Here is an 18,921-nt window from a genome sequence, read left to right on the forward strand (position 1 = left end):
GTGCTCATGAGTAATTGTCTTGTCATGTTCTTAAAACAAACTTTCTGCCTGAAATGATCAGAGACACTTTAATGGAATCTGTGGGTTTTTATTTTTTTTCTGTAAACAACAGAAAATTAATTTAAAGGAATGTAGATATTTAAAGCTGAGATCTAAGATAAACCTAACAGGTAGTTTTGCTGAAATGGATGTTAGAAAGCTAAAAAAAAACCCCAAAAAAACTTAAGATGTTCAATACACATTTTTCTTTACATCCAGTCAATCAACTCTGATAATTAAAATGAAACTGATTTACAAGTTTACTCAGCTACCTTAAGGAGCTCAGTTAATTAATAAACTTAAATCAACTTAGCTAACAGATTATGTTAGTTAAGCTAAAATAGATTCCTAAGTTAAAAGAACTACTAAAGTATTTGAATTAACTAAAAAACCCAAGTCAACTGAACTTTGACAAGAGTTTAAACAATAGATTATTTTAATTTATCTGAAAGGGTTTTCCCAAGTAAAAATTACAATTAAAGGAGTTGAACTGACTAACAAATCTCAGTCAACTAAACTAAGACGAAAGTTTAGACAACGTGATTTTTCATTAAGATAACAATTGGTTGTGTTACAAGAACAAACTCTATAATTATTTCTTGACTTAAAATTTTAAGGCAGCCCTTGATATTTTTAAGTTGAAACAACAAGTTATATTTTACAGTGCACTTTTGTCAGGCAGTTAGCAAGCTGCTCTTTGGTAGATGTCCATATGATGTGCTGAATAGTCCCTGTGTGCATAAGTTCTTTGTTGCTACTGATGTTGAGCCACAGCCTCTTCTCAGTTACAGATTTTGTGGACTTGACAGCATCAAGAAGAGAATGGTTGTCTGTTACACAGACGATAGGGAAGATGTTGTGTGTACCATCACCAGTGGTGAGCTCAGAATAGAGTGCAGCCAGAAAAACAGCTGTTAGTTCCCAGTTACCCCTGTACAGGTGGTCTGGACCGGCTCTCCATCCTTCGGGTCAGAGTCCCTTAATCTCTACGGGTACCCTACCTGACAGGTGAAGTTGAGACTAGTTTAAGCCGGCGGCGAGGAGACTTGCCCAGCCTCTAACTGCCTTCGTCTATGGGCTCAAAATGTGGTCATAAATATTTTGTACTTGTAAATCAGTATTTGTATGTGTAAAAAGAATTTGTGTGTGCGTACAAAAGATTAGTGTGTGGACTTAGCCAAAACAAACGTGTGAATCTCTGCAAGTTACAAGTACGAATTTTGACCCTATTTTTCTTCCTTTCATCTGATTGGTCAATGTCATGTGAATCACAAATGTAACAATCCAATCAGAGAACAGATGGGTTTGGCTGTCGGAAGGGAGCTTTTTTGAACTGCAGGTCCTTGAAGGTCCCTCTGACTCTATGATCTCATTGGCAACCTTAATGAAACATATTTGTCAGCCACACTTATTAACCTCTTAAGCCCCAACGCCCCCTGATACGGGGGCAAAAGGCAGGAGATCAGGTAGGCTTGGGGCTTAAGAGGTTACCGGCAGCTCTCTAATGATCTATGGCACTTGCTGAGTAAAATTTAGTGACCTGGACAGTAGGTCCCAAGGATGTGTTATAACGATTTACTAGAATATCCTATTTATCACACTATAAACTCTAACTATTCTGTTGCTAAGTGACTACAACCGTTGTTGAGGTGGGTCTTCTTTTAGGAGGGAAGGAGGATCATCGTGCGCAGTGATAGAATCCAGTTCCCCGCTGTGTTGGCAGAAGTCCAAAGGAAAGATAAAGTGTAGCCCAGTACAAAGCTCCAGGACTTCACCTTCTTGACTCCGATCCTAACTCAGCATACGATGAGTAGGCAGTTCAAAATTCATAATCCAATCAGTCGATCCACGGTGAAGGGTTATGACTTCTCCTCTGTCGTCCCTCGCTCTAAGTCTTTTCACTGCAGATCTTCAGTCTTCTCGCATCCTACTCACTGGCTCAGGACTAGAGTAAAAAAGCCCCTCTCTGCTTCTGCCTCTCATTTTTATACACCTCTACGGACTTATCTAGACATGTCTAGACATCTACCGGTGGAAACAACATCTACGGACATGTCATGTTCCTCTTTAGGCCCACCCTTTTACAGTGGGGCAAAAAAGTATTTAGTCAGCCACCGATTGTGCAAGTTCCCCCACTTAAAATGATGACAGAGGTCAATAATTTGCACCAGAGGTACACTTCAACTGTGAGAGACAGAATGTGAAAAGAAAATCCATGAATTCACATGGTAGGATTTGTAAAGAATTTATCCGTAAATCAGAATCAGAATCAGAAAGGGTTTATTGCCAAATGTTGAGCAGGTTTACAACATTAGGAAATTGCTGCGGTGCTTCAGTGCAAACATACTGTCATAAAAATATAAAATAAGAATAAGAATTAAAAGTGCTAAGTAGATAGATATATACATGAGTGCAGGTGGTGATCAGTGCTAAACATGGAATGATGCAGTGAACACAGCGTAGGGTCATGTGTTAGTGGTGGGAACAGTCGTACGTTTATTGTTCATGTGTCCGACAGCAGAGGGGAAGAAACTGTTCTTATGGCGAGAGGTTCTGGTGCGAATGGACCGGAGCCTCCTGCCTGAGGGGAGCAGGTCAAACAGACTGTGTCCAGGGTGAGAAGGGTCAGCTGAGATCCGAGCTGCACGCCCCAAATCAGGGTGGCAAATAAGTATTTGGTCACCTCAAACATGGAAAATCTCTGGCTCTCACAGACCTGTAACGTCTTCTGTAAGACGCTTTTCTGTCCCCCACTCGTTACCTGTATGAATGGCACCTGTTTGAACTCATCATCTGTATAAAAGACACCTGTCCACAGCCTCAAACAGTCAGACTCCAAACTCCGCCATGGCCAAGACCAAAGAGCTTTCGAAGGACACCAGGAAAAGTATTGTAGACCTGCACCAGACTGGGAAGAGTGAATCTACAATAGGCAAGCAGCTTGGTGTGAAAAAATCAACTGTGGGAGCAATCACCAGAAAATGGAAGACATACAAGACCACTGATAATCTCCCTCGATCTGGGGCTCCACGCAAGATCTCATCCCGTGGGGTCAAAATGATGATGAGAACGGTGAGCAAAGATCCCAGAACCACACGGGGGGACCTGGTGAATGACCTGCAGAGAGCTGGGACCAAAGTAGCAAAGGTCACCATCAGTAACACACTACAACGGCAGGGAATCAAATCCCGCAGTGCCAGACGTGTTCCGCTGCTGAAGCCAGTGCATGTCCAGGCCCGTCTGAAGTTTGCCAGAGAGCACATGGATGATACAGCAGAGGATTGGGAGAATGTCATGTGGTCAGATGAAACCAAAGTAGAACTTTTTGGTATAAACTCAACTCGTCGTGTTTGGAGGACGAAGAATACTGAGTTGCATCCCAAGAACACCATACCTACTGTGAAGCATGGGGGTGGAAACATCATGCTATGGGGCTGTTTTTCTGCCAAGGGGACAGGACGACTGATCCGTGTTAAGGACAGAATGAATGGGGCCATGTATCGTGAGATTTTGAGCCATAACCTCCTTCCATCAGTGAGAACTTTGAAGATGAAACGAGGCTGGGTCTTCCAACATGACAATGATCCAAAACACACCGCCCGAGCAACAAAGGAGTGGCTCCGTAAGAAGCATTTGAAAGTCCTGGAGTGGCCTAGCCAGTCTCCAGACCTCAACCCCATAGAAAATCTGTGGCGGGAGTTGAAAGTCCGTGTTGCTCGGCGACAGCCCCAAAACATCACTGCTCTCGAGAAGATCTGCATGGAGGAATGGGCCAAAATACCAGCTACTGTGTGTGCAAACCTGGTAAAGACCTATAGTAAACGTTTGACCTCTGTTATTGCCAACAAAGGTTATGTTACAAAGTATTGAGTTGTATTTTTGTTATTGACCAAATACTTATTTTCCACCCTGATTTACGAATAAATTCTTTACAAATCCTACCATGTGGATTCATGGATTTTTTTTTCACATTCTGTCTCTCACAGTTGAAGTGTACCTCTGGTGCAAATTACTGACCTCTGTCATCATTTTAGGTGGGGGAACTTGCACAATCGGTGGCTGACTAAATACTTTTTTACCCCACTGTATCTTTAACGCACTGGCATGACTTGCAGTTTTAGTGCATTTCCTTTCTTCCACTCCACCCAACAATGCTGCAGCTCAACTTCCCTAAAAACTCTTAAGTTTCATACAAACAAAAATCACTTCTCCTTTTTCTCATGTCTTAAGGACCGTTTAATTCATGCACACCCATTATGATTTATTATTAATCTTTTATCAATGCAATGCATACATAACTCTTTTTATTTGATTCTGTGCTTTAACAGACACAACAATTCCTTATTTCCATCCCCCCCCTCATTCCATTTGTGACGAACATGCTGGAGATTCTCACACTGTTCTGACATAGCACTGTCGATCCCACCTGCAAGGGCCAAAGTCTCTCCTGCTAGTGTACTCTGTACCACTCTCCTGATCCGTTTCGACTGACAACATATGGGCAAAAACTTTCCACCTTCTCCCATCAACATGATAAAATATCCACCTTGTGTGCCTCCATCTGAGAGGTTTTCCATCAAGAAATGACTAAACACCACTAATTTGACGGATTTGCTTTCACCCAAGAACTGAAACCTGGGATCAATAGGAATAGGCTGTAGGTTCTTTATGTACGTATCTTGTTGTACTTGTATTTCATTCTGAAGAGAATAAACCTCCATCCCGATGTAGTTAAAGGGTTAGGGTTAGGGGTTAGATGTGTCAATTATCCAATGACACATCTGCTTACCTGTATCTTTGGCTCGTTTCTCCTCCTCTTCTTTTCTCATTTTTAAAAATTGAGCACCTAATGGCTTTGAACTTTTCTTGTCCATCTTCCATTGGTTTTAATTTTGCACTCCAGTATGAAAACCCATCCCCCAACTCAGGGATCACCACTACATAACCTAATAGACCTACACCTTAGTTCACAGATTAACTTTGCCTAAGGTGTATTTCTGGGATTTCACACAACCCAGGATTCAAATTATGAATACATAATTTACAACATTATGAATGAAATGTGCTCTATTTGGAAGCAGCCGCCCCCCTCCCCTTTCGACGGCTTGTGTGTGAGACTTTAAATCATCAGACTGTAAATTATAAATTTTCAATTGTTATTGCTCCCTTTACCCCGAGTCCTAAAGCGTATATTTATTTTCTTACTGTTCTTATATTTATTGTTGTTTACTTGCACTGCTGTAACTGGAGCCTCGTCGTCTCGTCGTACTGGACTGTATGTAGCGGAGATGACAATAAAGTTTACTTTGACTTCAGCAGCAAGTAGGCGCACTGAGGGCTCTCGCGCTCACTTTTTGCATATAGAATTTTGAAAAAACATTGGTGCAAATTATAAGTCTGTATTATAATGTCTGGTGTTTTCGTGTTTGTTGTTTTGTTTTTATTTTGCAAGTTGGTTATTAGATGCTGCTCCAGCCAGCCAGAGAATCCCCCGCCGCCCCGCCCTCTCCTCTCTGCGCCGCAAGCAGCAGGCGCACCTCGCAAACAGAGGGCGCCCTTGCTCTCAGCAAATGGGCGATAGAAAACCGATCGGTGCCTGTACCATTCCCAATATGCGCTGGCTGACGTCGGGGCAGCATGACTACGAGCAATTATTATTTTTTTGCCGATGTCCGTGATGCCGCCCCCCACCACGATGCCGCCCCGGGCAACTGCCCGTATCGCCCATATCAAAAACTGCTACTGTACATGACATGCAAGTACCCCGTCACCTTACAAAGATCATCTAGCCAGTAGAAGACAGCTGGATCGACTTTTGACACTGTGCCCCCCAGCTTCTGCACGGTGTATTTCACCTTGGTGTACCAGAATAATGAAGCATCTGCCAGGCCATAAACACATTTATTCAACTTCCATATAGTTCCTTTGCTCTGTGCTTCTTCAGGTGGTCGGATGTACATGTCTCAGGTTAAATCTTTACGTTGTAGAAAAGCTGCTTTAATGTCCATAGAGTTCGGTTTCCATTGATTTTGACATATGACTGCTATGACCATCTTCAGGGACTCGGAAGAACATGTTGGTGAGTCTTTGGAAAGTTCTTGAGTGTTTATTTCTTCAAAGCCTCTTGCAACCAGTCTAGCTTGGGTACAATGCCCCCTGGTGTTTCCTTGAGTGTGCACACACACCTTGTTGATAGAAATTTCTGACTTTTATCTTTCTCCACTTCAAACACATTTTTTCTTTTCCAGTTGTCAGTTGTCAGTTCAGTTTGTTTGGCTTGCGAGAAGATATCTTCCTTTACCACTAATATTTCATCTCTGTTTTTGTCTGTGCATGACTTGGCATCTTCAGACCGTGTCACTTGAAGGTTGTTTACTTGCTCCACATCAATGGAACCCATGGATCCAGCAATTTCCTCTGACCTACTGTATTCCACGTTGTACCACTTTCTGTTTTTCCCAGTGGCTTTTCCTGCTCGACTAATTATTTCCAGTCACTTTCAGTTCAAGCTGCTTAGCATGATCTCACATTTGCCAATTTCTCTATCTCTTTCCCCTCTGTTGTGTGTGTTTGTCCCACATATTGCATACTCTGCTTTTGTCCTCAAATCAGGTAGGAAGTGTCTGTGTGGTTGAGCTGGTCTGGTCTGTCTAGACTTCCACTAGATAGATCAGGCTGCACCCACCTGTGAAACAGGTGGAGGGTCACCAGGACATGCAGAACTCTTGCCTCCTTAGTAGAAAGGGCCACTGCCAGAGGCGGAGGGCAGTGAGGCATCCAACCCCCATCTCATCAATAGGGGGGCATGATCTGAAATAACAATAGATTGATAATTGCAAGTTTCAATAAGTGGAAGAGGACATTTATCAGTGACAAATGAATTTATCCAATAGAACATTTTGTGGACAGGAATATAGTCGGAGCATGCCCTGGATGAGTATCCTTATTAGAGCTTCTTTCTAGGTTAGAGAGCACACAGCTTGTACCTCCGGCTAAAATGAGATTGTGTGTTGTCATATCCAGAATTCACGAGAATTAATAGACAATTAAGGTTTCATCATCCCATTTGGGGGCGTAAATGTTGGCTTAAATCAGTTCATAAAGTTGGCCAACCACAGTAATGACCCATAGGGACCCATAGGATCAGATAAAATGGTTGATACAGGAAATGGGACGTTTTTACCAATAAGGATGGCCACCCCTCTGTCTTAGTGTTAAAGTTGGAATGGACTATTTGGCCAACCGAACCAGTCTTCAATCTATATCGGTCTGCTATACAAAGGTGAGTCCCCTGTGGAAAAGACATATCAGATTTTTTCAGTTGTGTAAGCACCTTTTTGTGCTTAACAGGGTGATTCATAGACTTAATGATCCAACTTACAAAGTTGGCTGCATAACCCGTAAGCTTCGCCTGTATATTGACAGCAGCCATAGTTATCTAATCAAAGAGCAACAGTATGAATGTGTGTGTGTGTGATAGCCACTAACGTCTAATCACATTTATGTGAATTAACTTATATTTAAGCTATTTTACTTTAAATGTAAGTGATATTTTCTTTTGAAAATCCTCTAAATTAACTAGTTTTAACTATAGACCTGGTAACTAGTCTGGGATATTTGTAGCTGATGCTCCATTTTTGTACCAGTAGGTGGCAGTGTGAGACCATGGTTTGGCCTGTTGTTAGTAGTCAGAAGCATGCTCAGCACTGTTTTCTCATAATGTTACATGTACTCCCTGCCTTATCATTTCTTTCCTGCTTGCAGGCTAGTATTGTACCAGAAATAGAAAATAAAAGCAGTCACACCCGATATATTGCATAGATTTAATTGTAATACTTATTACTTGTTATTCTGTTTTCTTTTTATTCTGTTTCTTCGTTACTCTGTTTCTTTCGCTGCACGTAATTTTCGTTCCACCTCATGTAAACATGTGATGCGAATGACAATAAAGAATCCATGAATTCTTTTGGACCTAATACTGATCTTTGAGGTATGTCACAAGCAAGATCCATCAATTTAGATTCCTACTCATTTATTTGTACATATTGTTGCTTATTCACTACATAGCTTTTTATCAGTCCAAAACCACTCCCCTAAACCCATACTTTCCATTTTTTTTATTAGAATTTCATGATTGACAGTATCGAATAGGGCTGCCACAAACGTTTATTTTGATAGTCGACTAGTCACCCGATTATTTTTGCGATTAGTCCACTAATCAGATCATGCAACACAGAGCTTACTGCACCAGCATGCATCTGCTCTAATATAACTATCATTAGCTTACAGCTTTAAGTGTATGTGCTAACTAAAAAATAAAGACAAGATGATAGTTTATTAAATTTTAATTAAATTTGCAGATTGTTTCGGTGAAGTTTAATAAACTCAGCCGTCTGCTCCTTGCTATCTAAAATATAACAGGGCACCGGAGTATATTCTCGAGCATCTCACACTTCTGATGATCAGTTGTCTGCTTGACGTTTATTCAGCTGTGTAAAAACCAATGACTGTATAAACTATAACTTTAATCTCAGCCAAACCGATTTACTCAGGAACAAATAAAATACTGAAAAAACCCAAACAATAACATTTTTAAGTTATCTAAGTGACTTATATATCATGTTTAACCTGAGTAGCGAAAGACGGCGGTGGGTTTGAAAACGATTTGCCAGGAGTCCGGTGTTCTCACGGCTCTAGTGAGCCTTGAACCCCAGCTAGCTATCGAGCTAGTGGGTAACAGACGTCTCCGAAAATGTCGGGGCGCTTTTGAAAATATGTGGTGTCTTGATAAACTGAGCAGATATTTGAAGTTTACACAGCTACATTCTCTCCTGAAATATGTTAAACATTTATTTTGTGACCCAGAAAGAATAATAAGAGTAATATTAAAACTAACTAGCTGCTGCCATTTTTGGAAACTGAGCAGGGCCGCGCTATGAATTCTGGGACACTGCTTCTTCTTCTTCGGGGTTTAACGGCAGCTGGCATCGTTGTACATGCAGTGCTGCCATCTTCTGTTTCAGTCCGTTATTACACTCTCAAATCCTGCTACTTATTCCTGCGTCCTTTGGGATGTTACAAAGCTTCAAACGACGCGTCGACTATTAAATTAGTCTTCGACGATTTTGATAGTTGACGTAATCGTGACTAGTCGACTAATCGTGGCAGCCCTAGTATCGAACAGTTTTTTTAATTTAAAAAAAAACTCCAAGTGTGTACTTCTTATTATGTAGGCCAGGGGTGTCCAAACTTTTTGCAAAGAGGGCCAAATTTTATAAAGTGAAGACGCCTGGGGGCCAATGGTTCCTTTTGACTTTTTTTTTCATAACAAAGTTACATGAAAATATAATGAAGAACAATTTTAATAGTCACAATTACCCGTTATTTTTAAAATAGAAATGTACCTAAATAAAAAGACACTCAGGCAAGCATTTACAACTCTAAAGACACAATTCTGCCTTTCATTTATATCTGGAGAGTCAGACAACATTGAACAAACTGTATAGAATACCCTAAATTTCCATGAGTTTGCAATATCTTTGCCTAATGAACATTTAAACAGGCGTTATAAGTAATGAAAAGTGTTCTGTTATCAATAAAGTTTTTTTTAAAGTGAATTTCGCCCTTTGACTTTTACAAGACCTTTCAGGAAGCCAAAGTTTTTCACATACTGGAAGATTGCACAACTGGAAGTTCACTTGCTGCAAGAAATAAACACATTTGTAAATTTACACAATATGTACACAACACACTCAACTATGAATTAAGAGCATAACATCAACAGTTAAAACCAAATCTAAGATAAGATAAGATAAGATAAGATAGAACTTTATTAATCCCTCGGGTGGGTTCCTCTGGGAAATTCGACTTCCAAAAAAAAAAAAAGCACAGCAACGACCGAAGTTACAGTTACAGAATTGTTATATATATATATATATATATATACACACACACACACACACACACACACACACACACACACACACACACACACACACATATAAATACAGAGACAATATAAATAAAATATACAAAGGGGATAAATAGAATAAATAGGAATAAAAAATAAAAATACAAGTGAATTGCACATTTCAAGTATTGAGTCTATTGCACTGTTGACTATTTACAAAAAGTATTGCACAAGGTATTGTACAGTGAGGTGAAGAGGCACTACAGCTTAGTTGTTCCCCCCTCCTTTGTCCTCCTGTTTCCCCTCCCTCTCCCCTCCAGAGAGGAGTTAAACAGTCTGATGGCGTGTGGGACAAAGGAGTTTTTAAGTCTGTTAGTTCTTGTCTTGGGGAGAAGCAACCTGTCACTGAACAGACTCTTCTGATTGTTTATGGCCGTGTGCAGAGGATGCCCAGCATTGTTCATAATGTCCATCAGTTTCTTTAATGTCCTTTTCTCTGCCACTGTCACCAGAGTGTCCAGCTTCATGCCGACCACAGAGCTAGCCTTCCTGATCAGTTTCTCCAGCCTGGATGAGTCTTAAGAGTTTAACAAAATACGTTTCCTTTTGTGTATTGCATTAGCATGCTTTATGCTTTTTACTGTTCAGAAACACATGAGTAATGCAGGGATGTCACTCCTGGAGGCCTGCTCTTCATTTGATTCAACTGTGCTAAACCAGAAAGAACTAAAACATGCATAGCAGCTCTCCAGTACAGAATTTGGGCATCCCTGGACTAATGAGAGGGGTGATACTGAGATCTAGATTTTAGTAAAGCAATTAGGTCTGCTTTGAGGGCAGTGGTTGAGATGCATAAAATATCACGCAAGTGGGAGTCACTCATCCTTGATCTCAATCGGTTCTTGTTTAAGTTCATGACAGAGAATGTTTGCTCACACAAATATGTGGAACCAAATTGACCCTGTGTACGAGAAAATGCTAAATTCCTGGTTTGAGACCGGATGTGGGGTTGTACATTTCCGGTAGCTTGACTTTGCGGTCAATCGCTACTGCAAAGATATACTCCAAAATCATGTCCAAAACTCAAAAACGGAAAGATCGCGTTAAGTTACAAAGAGCAGAAGGTGGGAACACTCACCGCTGTTGTGTCATAAAAAATCTAATGATCAATTTTTACGTTTAAAGAGTTTAGATCGATCAGTTGTTTACATCACTCAACACAAGCAGAACTGCATTACTGCATGCAGAAGACACATCGTCCACATTCAGAAGCACATCTCTGTATAGTGACTGGTCTCGTGATTTAAACAGGCAGATGTTCAGCATTCAAACTACAGGTGAAGAATAGTCAAACCAGATGTTTCCCCCATTATGTCGAGATCAGCTAGTCAAGTACACACCTACACAGTAGGGCTGCACGATTAATCATTAGAAAATCACAATCTCGATTCATATTTATGTGCGATCTCATTTCCAAATGACAACGATTTAAAAAAAAAAAAAAAAAAGAAAAAAAAAAAAGACGACGATTGTACCGCATTTTGATCCGGGACGTAATCTGCATGAAAAGAAGCGCTCACTCTTTCTGCTCAACAAATGACAAGGGCGGAGCCTTATACCACGTGATACAGAAGCTGTGCCGTGGGATGCTAAAATTAGCAGGGGAAAAACAACGGAGAGCACGTCAGGGATGACGAGAAAGTGACAGGAGAAAATCCGCCCCGGTCAACCACCCAAACATCAATAACGGGAACCTTATACAGCGCTTCCCTATACACGCTGAACTTCCGCAGGCACAAAGAAATTACGAAGGCTATCACTTATCACCTGACCAAAGATATGGCTCCCATCAACACTGTGCAAAACGAGGGATTTAGGAAAATGATCAACACCCTAGACAAACGCTGTCCCGCAACTATTTTTCTATTGTTGCACTACCTGCTCTATACACGCAGTGTGGAGCAACGGTGGAGACGGAATTTCAAGCAGTACAACATTTTGCGGCAACAACAAAACGTGAGACATTTGTTGTTTTTATGTTTATTTATTGTTTTTATGTTCAGTCTCAACTGTTACGAAGTTGATGTGCAGTTAATAAGTGCAATAAATATTTATACTGGAAAAGAGAATCGTGATCTCAATTCTAAGCCAAAAAATCGTGATTCTCATTTTATGCAAAATCGTGCAGCCCTACTGCAGACGATCTCCTCCGTGACGTCTCTCCTGTACAGTGCAGAATCGCTGCATCGATTGCTAGCAGGGTGACTCTGAAGTGCACTACTGGATGTCCACGAAACGTTTTGCAGCGTCAAAAAATAAAATTGGCTACTTGATTTCACCTATCGCTGGTTAGTTTTAGAACATAACACCCGCTGTAAACGAGGGACAGCTGAGAAATATAACATTTGAATCCCTTTTCTCTTTTGCCCTGAGGTGCAGGGAAAAATATTAACAAGTCGATGAACATCATTTACAGATATATTGGGTAAATGCCCAAGACATCTATAGAAATGTAAATCGCTGCTTGATTAATTCATTTGCTTAACTTGTTTTGGACCGTAAACCAGGCGCGAATAGGACACCGGAAACAAAGCTCCCCAAAGGCGTTTCCGCACCGGAAGTAGCATATGCTAACGTGCACACAGTCAATTAACGGAATGATGCACTATGATTTTCAAATATAAACAGAGTAGTGACACTTTCCAGGCAGCATAAGTTAACGTAATCAGTAATTTAGACAAAGTACCTCACAAACTGTAGGCGGCTCTCTAAAGGAAAACACTAAACAGGAGATTTTTTAGAAGTTTAAACATCTTGAGTAACATCTGAATAATGACCAGCGCCCGTAGTACCGTCTTTAGGGAGCTTTTTCTGGATGGACAGGTTTGTGACTCTGTGATCCGAGCTGGAGATGTTGAGTTTAAAATTCACAGGATCATCCTCTGTAACTGCAGTGCATACTTCAGGTGAGCAGGCCTGTGTTGTTTGGCTGTGGTTGGTTCTGCATTTATCCTACTTCAAAGTTTTCATGTAACACAGTGCAGCAGGTATTGGGAGGTTTCAATGTTACACTGTACTTTTTGATCACTAGAAATGTTCTGGAGCAATTTTTAGGGGGGAAAAAAAATCAGTCCTGTATTTTTATTTAGTTATTTATTTTGGGAGGTTTGTTGGGATACATATATAGTGTAGGTTTGTGTTTGACTCCACAATGAGCCGTTAAGAGGTAGTTTGAAAGATTACAGACGCTATAAACTGGCTTTCTGATTATATTTCATCAGCACGACAACAGCAGCAGCAGTTCTAATAAATTTGTGCACAAACTGGCCTGCACCAAAAGGACCACATCAGTGGTGATATTAGCTGTGCCTTCACCAGTTTAGCTGAAATTGTATGTCTAAATAGGCAGGTAATCAATTTAGGGCCAGACTGAGAGGTGGCCAATGATATGCCATTTCTGTTGCAGTGGGACATGTCCGCTCTTTCCAATTCTGTCTAGTCAGTAAATTTGATAATGTGAAATTCAGTTATTATATTTGCAGCTATTTAATGCCTGCTGTCCCCTGTCGCCCTAACCCTGTTACTGTATAGGAATATTTGCTACAATGCCTAGACAACTCTATATCTTTCTGTCTGTCTAAACATAGCAGCAATGCTGAATGTTTTTCTGCACATGTCTGAATAGATGACCTTAAATAGGAGATTGCCCATTTGAAATCAAGTCATTTTAGATTTTTGTTACTTTAATTTCATATCTCTTTGATCACAGCTTGCTCAAGTAAGCATGCAGCTGAAAAATTATACAAATGCTATTTAACTATGAGCTGCACGACATCAGGTACTTTTTAAGTTCCATGACAGAGAGACAATGTGAAAATGCTGATCTGAATCTGCACAGGGATCTCTTCTGCTACAAACCACTACCATCAAACAAGGTCTACAACTTCCCCACTGTGTCTCCAAAAGCAATGAGCCTCATTTTGGAATATGCCTATACCCAATCTGTTGTGGTGACGGAGGACAATGTACTGGAGCTGTTGGCGGAAGCAGACCACTTTATCGTGACTGGCATCATTCAAGCCTGCTGCGACTTCCTGGAGAGGAAGCTTTGTGTAAATAACTGCGTCAGTATCTACAATCTGGCACACTTACACAACTGTCCTGACCTCAGGGGAAAGGCCTTTCTCTACATCCTCCATCACTTTGAAGAGGTTGGTGCACTCTCCTTGGAGTTCCTTCAGCTCTCTGTGCAGCAACTATCAGATCTTATCGAGAATGATGAGCTCAATGTGAAGCAGGAGAGCACTGTGTTTGAGGCCATTCTCAGATGGATCAACTATTCCCCTGTGGAACGTGGGTGTGACATGCCCGCACTGCTCAAGCAGGTAACTGAAAATGGGATATCAATTTAATTGCTCCTCTAAGTGCATTTATTTTGTTTATTACTCAGTGAGGGGCTGTTGAATGAATGGTACAGTTTGAAAGTATAGAAAGCAACTTCCGCTGTAGCAATTTGAATTGGGAATAAAAAATAAAACATAAGCTTGATGCCTGATGCAAAAAAAAAAGAAGTTTGATTGTACACTATTGTGTTTACAGAGTTGGGTGTCCAGGCCGCCCACCTGCTCGCCCATCAGCCTTTTATGGCTGACGTGTAAAAAGCTAAAATTGCAATGGCAGAATTACTCAAACTTAAGGCTTGGTAATAGAGTTAATGTAGGGGAATCATTCTTCTTCATTCTTAATCACATTGGGGGGTGGTGGGGGGGGGGGGGTGTTTCTAATTCACTTGGGAGTGTGCATCAGAAGGTGCTCATCATTTAGTCCTTAATAAATTGTAAAAGTATTATTTACACTTGCGTCCAGATAAAACTGGCCGTTGATTTGTAGTTTCAGAAGTGCATTATTGATAATGTGTCTGAACTGCACTTTAGCTTTTCTGACAGAAAAGTTGACTATGCCCATCGTGTTCTGCCAGAACTTACTGACTGGACCTTAGGCATTTACAACAGGACAAACCCTCATTGTGGGACTTGTTTCTACAGCAGGAGGTTACTCAGTGCTCAGATAATGGCATTGAAACTTGACTGTGGCACCACTGCTTGTTTGGAGGTAATGCCATGACCTGCCTTTGTTGTTTGGCAGGTGATGCTGTGGCTCTTTACAGGTAATGTTAGGGTCTTTAAGGGCAATGCCACAGCTGATTGGAGGCAATGCCAGGAGCTACCATAGCTATCTGGGTGATTCCATGACATTTTGATTATAGGGATAGTGCTATACTTCACTGATGGGTGGTGGCATGGTGGCTACATCCAACTCTTATATACAGTCTAATGTTGTATTTCTTGCCTTTTCCCCTTATGATTCTTGTTTTCATCCAGGTCCGCCTACTATTAATACCCACTGAGTACTTGGTTGGCACTGTGAGCAGAAATGATGTGGTGAGTAGTAGTCCGGCATGCATGGATATGGTAACCACTGCCATGAAGATGCTAAATGAGTCCATTGTGGAGAGACCTATGCCCCAAACACGCCTGCCGTCTGAAGTCTTATTGGCCATTGGTGGTCCTTTACCATTTGACAAGATTGAGATGTACAATGTTCGAGCTGACTACTGGGTGCCGCTGAGCTGGACACCGTGTCTGGGATTCTACGGTTATGCTTACCTCAATGGATGTGTCTATTGCATCGGAGGTTTTGATTTCACAAGCTATTCACGTCATGTGAGAAGGTTCAGCCTCACCAGCCAAACCTGGACAGAGGTGGGGCCGATGCATGAAGAGCGGGGCTTTCTCAGTGTGGCCACACTGAATGGCTGCATATATGCTATGGGCGGGTGCCAAAAGCAAAAGACACTGAAAAATGCAGAACGATATGAGCCTGACACCAACCAGTGGACTATGATTGCATCGATGCACAAGCGCAGGTCAGATGCTGGTGCTGCAACACTACACGGCAAGGTAAGTGGAATTGAGGTAGTGGAAGATCTCTGCCATGTTGGTTTTGTGGAGAAAGTGGTGGACAAAGTTAACTGGTAATGCTAACAACCTTGGTTAACAAGCTGCGTCAATAAAATGTACAGTCAAATAATTCCATTAGAAATGCACCAAAAGATGCCAATGCCTTAATCTGTCAGTAATAATAGATTAATAATAATGGATTGGATTTATATAGCGCTTTTCAAGGCACCCAAAGCACTTTACAATTCCACTATTCATTCACTCTCACATTCACACACTGGTGGAGGCAGCTACAGTTGTAGCCACAGCTGCCCTGGGGCAGACTGACAGAAGCGAGGCTGCCATATCGCGCCATCGGCCCCTCTGGCCATCACCAGTAGGCGGTAGGGTAAAATGTCTTGCCCAAGGACACAACGATCAGGACAGAGAGCCCAGGGATCAAACCAGCGACCTTCCGGTTACAGATACGCTTCCCAACCCCCCTGAGCCAAGGTCGCCCCACAAACGGGGTGACCTTGGCTCAGGGGGGTTGGGAAGTACACTTCCCAAAGCAGTCACAAACCCAAATTTTAGCCAGGACGCTATCCATATGGATTAGGTTTTTTTTGGTCTTTTGTGTCTGGCTGTAAAAATGATTTTTAAGGCTATGTAGTTGGATTTACAACATATGGGGATTTATTATCTTTTGGAGCCAGCCAACCAACGCATTTATGCACTGGAACATGAGCCCACAGTAAAATATTACTTTTCTGTGAGCTTCTGTGCAAAAAACATTTTTTTAATAGTCTTATAAAGCTGGCCAATGGGAGTAATTTTTAAAAAGTGAATATTTTTTTTTAGATTTATGTCTTTCCAAGCTCCTTAGAATACGATGACCTGGATGACTGAGAACCTTCACAGACATTTTTAGTGTTTGTAAGTTTTTTCTGGAAGCTGAAACATTTAATTCTAGTAAGGCAAGGCAAATTTATTTGTATAGCACAATTCAACAACAAGGTGATTCAAAGTGCTTTACAGAGACATTAGAAACAAAAACAGATAAAAGGCATGATTTAAAATTGATTAAAACAAGCAAGCAAACAAACTAACTAGTAATTTTGACTTAAACTTGATTTTAATTTCTAGGTGTACATTTTTGGTGGTGTTACTGAAGATGAACCTCTGTCATGTGCTGAGTCCTACAACCCTGACACCAACCAGTGGACACTGATCACACCCATGGAAACCGGGAGGAATGGGGGAGCCGTGGTCGCCTACAATAACGAAATCTTTGTAGTAAGAAGAGCTTAAAACATAATCTTATTACGGACAGAAATTCAAACATGGAATGTTTACTGTACCTGTATTTGGGAGTCTGTATTATTTTCCAAGTACCATGTACTGGGTTATTGGAATGTGATTTCTATAATTACCCTAGAATCAGATATTTTGGAATCTGGAGACCTATTTACTTTTTTACAACAGAACATTTTTACGTTACAGACTGTAACAAGTCCTTTGTCTGCACAGGTTGGTGGCTTTAACGGTATCACTCAGTTGCGTAGTGTCATCGCATATGACCCAAGAACAAGACGCTGGCGCAACGTTGCTCCCATGTTACACCCTCGTAAAAACTTCGGCATTGCAGTGCTGGAGGACCAGCTGTATGTGGTTGGAGGTTCCGACAATGGCGGCTTATTCTGCAATCTGGAGTGCTATGATGAAAAGACCAACAGGTGGTACATTGTCAGCGACAAAGGGATGACCCAAGGTGTTGTCAGTTGTTGCGTTCTGAAGCGACACCCCGATCTGACTGCTTATCTTCCATAATTATTTCACATAAAGAAATAAAGAAATACATTTTTCATCAATAAAAAACTGGCTGTTTCTCTGCTTAAGATCCTGAGGTCTGACATCCCAGTGAAAAAGTCTCTTTTAGCTGAACAGAGAACTTGAACTTTCTTTTCAACATGATGGGCATTGCAGCTTCCACATTTTATGGCCACAAGGGAGGTTAACAGCTATGATATTAAGATCCCATTGGTAAAAGTCAAATCGTTTCTTCACTAATAGGTGATCCATTCAAGCCGCCATCTTCATCTCTACCACCAGCGTTTAGCCAGCTCAACCATCTTCAATGTAGTTTTCTTGCCTACTTTAATGTCCAATTAAAGTAGATGAAATCCAATTAGAGTCACAAATTAGAGTTACTAAGGCTGACTGTAATCGGATCCACAGTTTATGAAGTGAATGCATCGTGTCACATCAGTAAGACTTGAAACTAGCAATGGGACATAAATTCTTCATAAACTGTTGAATTAGGTTATATATCACTTTACAGAAAGAACTTTTTTCCATGTAAATTTTACACAGATGTCATTTTGAATCTCTGCTGGCCTTAAGATATGAGGAAAGTTAAAGTTACTCCAGCTGTGGCGTCAACTTTCAGACGTCAGGCGTCAATTACCTTTTATCTTTTTTTTTTAAGACACTGTTTGAGAGAAATATTCATCATGTGTTTATTTCGATAGCAGAAACTTTTTTTTTTTTTTTGTAATTACTGGTTGATTCTAAACAACAGGGCAGCTTCCGTATACTCTGTATAATGTGTTTAAATATGATTGAGCTTCTTTTAGTAGTAGAAAGGGATGTCATTCATGCAGAAGTCAGGTTGCAGGCTCTCAAAGGTGCAGTCAGATGTGTCCATGGCACAGCGACCGCAGTGGCAACTCAAAGCCACAGGGTAGGTGACGATCGGGTCTACACCAGGTGGGCAGGCGGGAAGCTCAAATGTTTTATAGTACAGGTCCCGGTATGTGCACACATGCTGGTACACATTGCTGAATGGTATCTTGATGACAGGGTCCTAAAGGGAGGGGAAATGAAAACAGTGTCCTTACAAAAATGTTGTTATAACACTACAGAAGCAACTGTTTTTAAACAAGAAATTCACCTAAAATGTTAAATGAAGTTTCAAAGTCCTGGTTTTAGGCATAAAGTCTTACTGTTAAACTGTTGTGCATCACAGTGAGG

General features: G+C 41.1%; 1 protein-coding gene across 1 annotated transcript; it reads left to right on the top strand.

Moving 5' to 3' along the window:
* The first annotated feature begins 12,721 nt into the window (after positions 1-12,721).
* LOC146550458 (kelch-like protein 10) lies at positions 12,722-17,718 on the top strand. The gene is made up of 5 exons (XM_085260203.1): positions 12,722-12,915; positions 13,848-14,334; positions 15,331-15,909; positions 17,035-17,184; positions 17,419-17,718. Exons 1-5 carry the CDS (start codon positions 12,782-12,784, stop codon positions 17,716-17,718), a joined length of 1,650 nt encoding a protein of 549 aa, XP_085116329.1. The 5' UTR covers positions 12,722-12,781.
* Positions 17,719-18,921: the final 1,203 nt, after the last annotated feature.

Source organism: Mchenga conophoros, linkage group LG20, assembly GCF_057382185.1.
Source record: "Mchenga conophoros isolate Kocher_MC1m ecotype Shallow Benthic linkage group LG20, M_conophoros_male_GT1.1, whole genome shotgun sequence".
Lineage (NCBI taxonomy): Eukaryota > Metazoa > Chordata > Actinopteri > Cichliformes > Cichlidae > Mchenga > Mchenga conophoros.

What these genes read in the sequence shown, in the direction of transcription:
- LOC146550458 (XM_085260203.1), top strand. Translation starts at nt 12,782, where the DNA reads ATGACCAGCGCCCGTAGTACCGTCTTTAGGGAGCTTTTTCTGGATGGA. An exon ending in AACTGCAGTGCATACTTCAG is followed by an intron (nt 12,916 to 13,847) that starts GTGAGCAGGCCT and finishes GAATCTGCACAG; the next exon opens with GGATCTCTTCTGCTACAAAC. An exon ending in CTGCAACACTACACGGCAAG is followed by an intron (nt 15,910 to 17,034) that starts GTAAGTGGAATT and finishes TTTAATTTCTAG; the next exon opens with GTGTACATTTTTGGTGGTGT.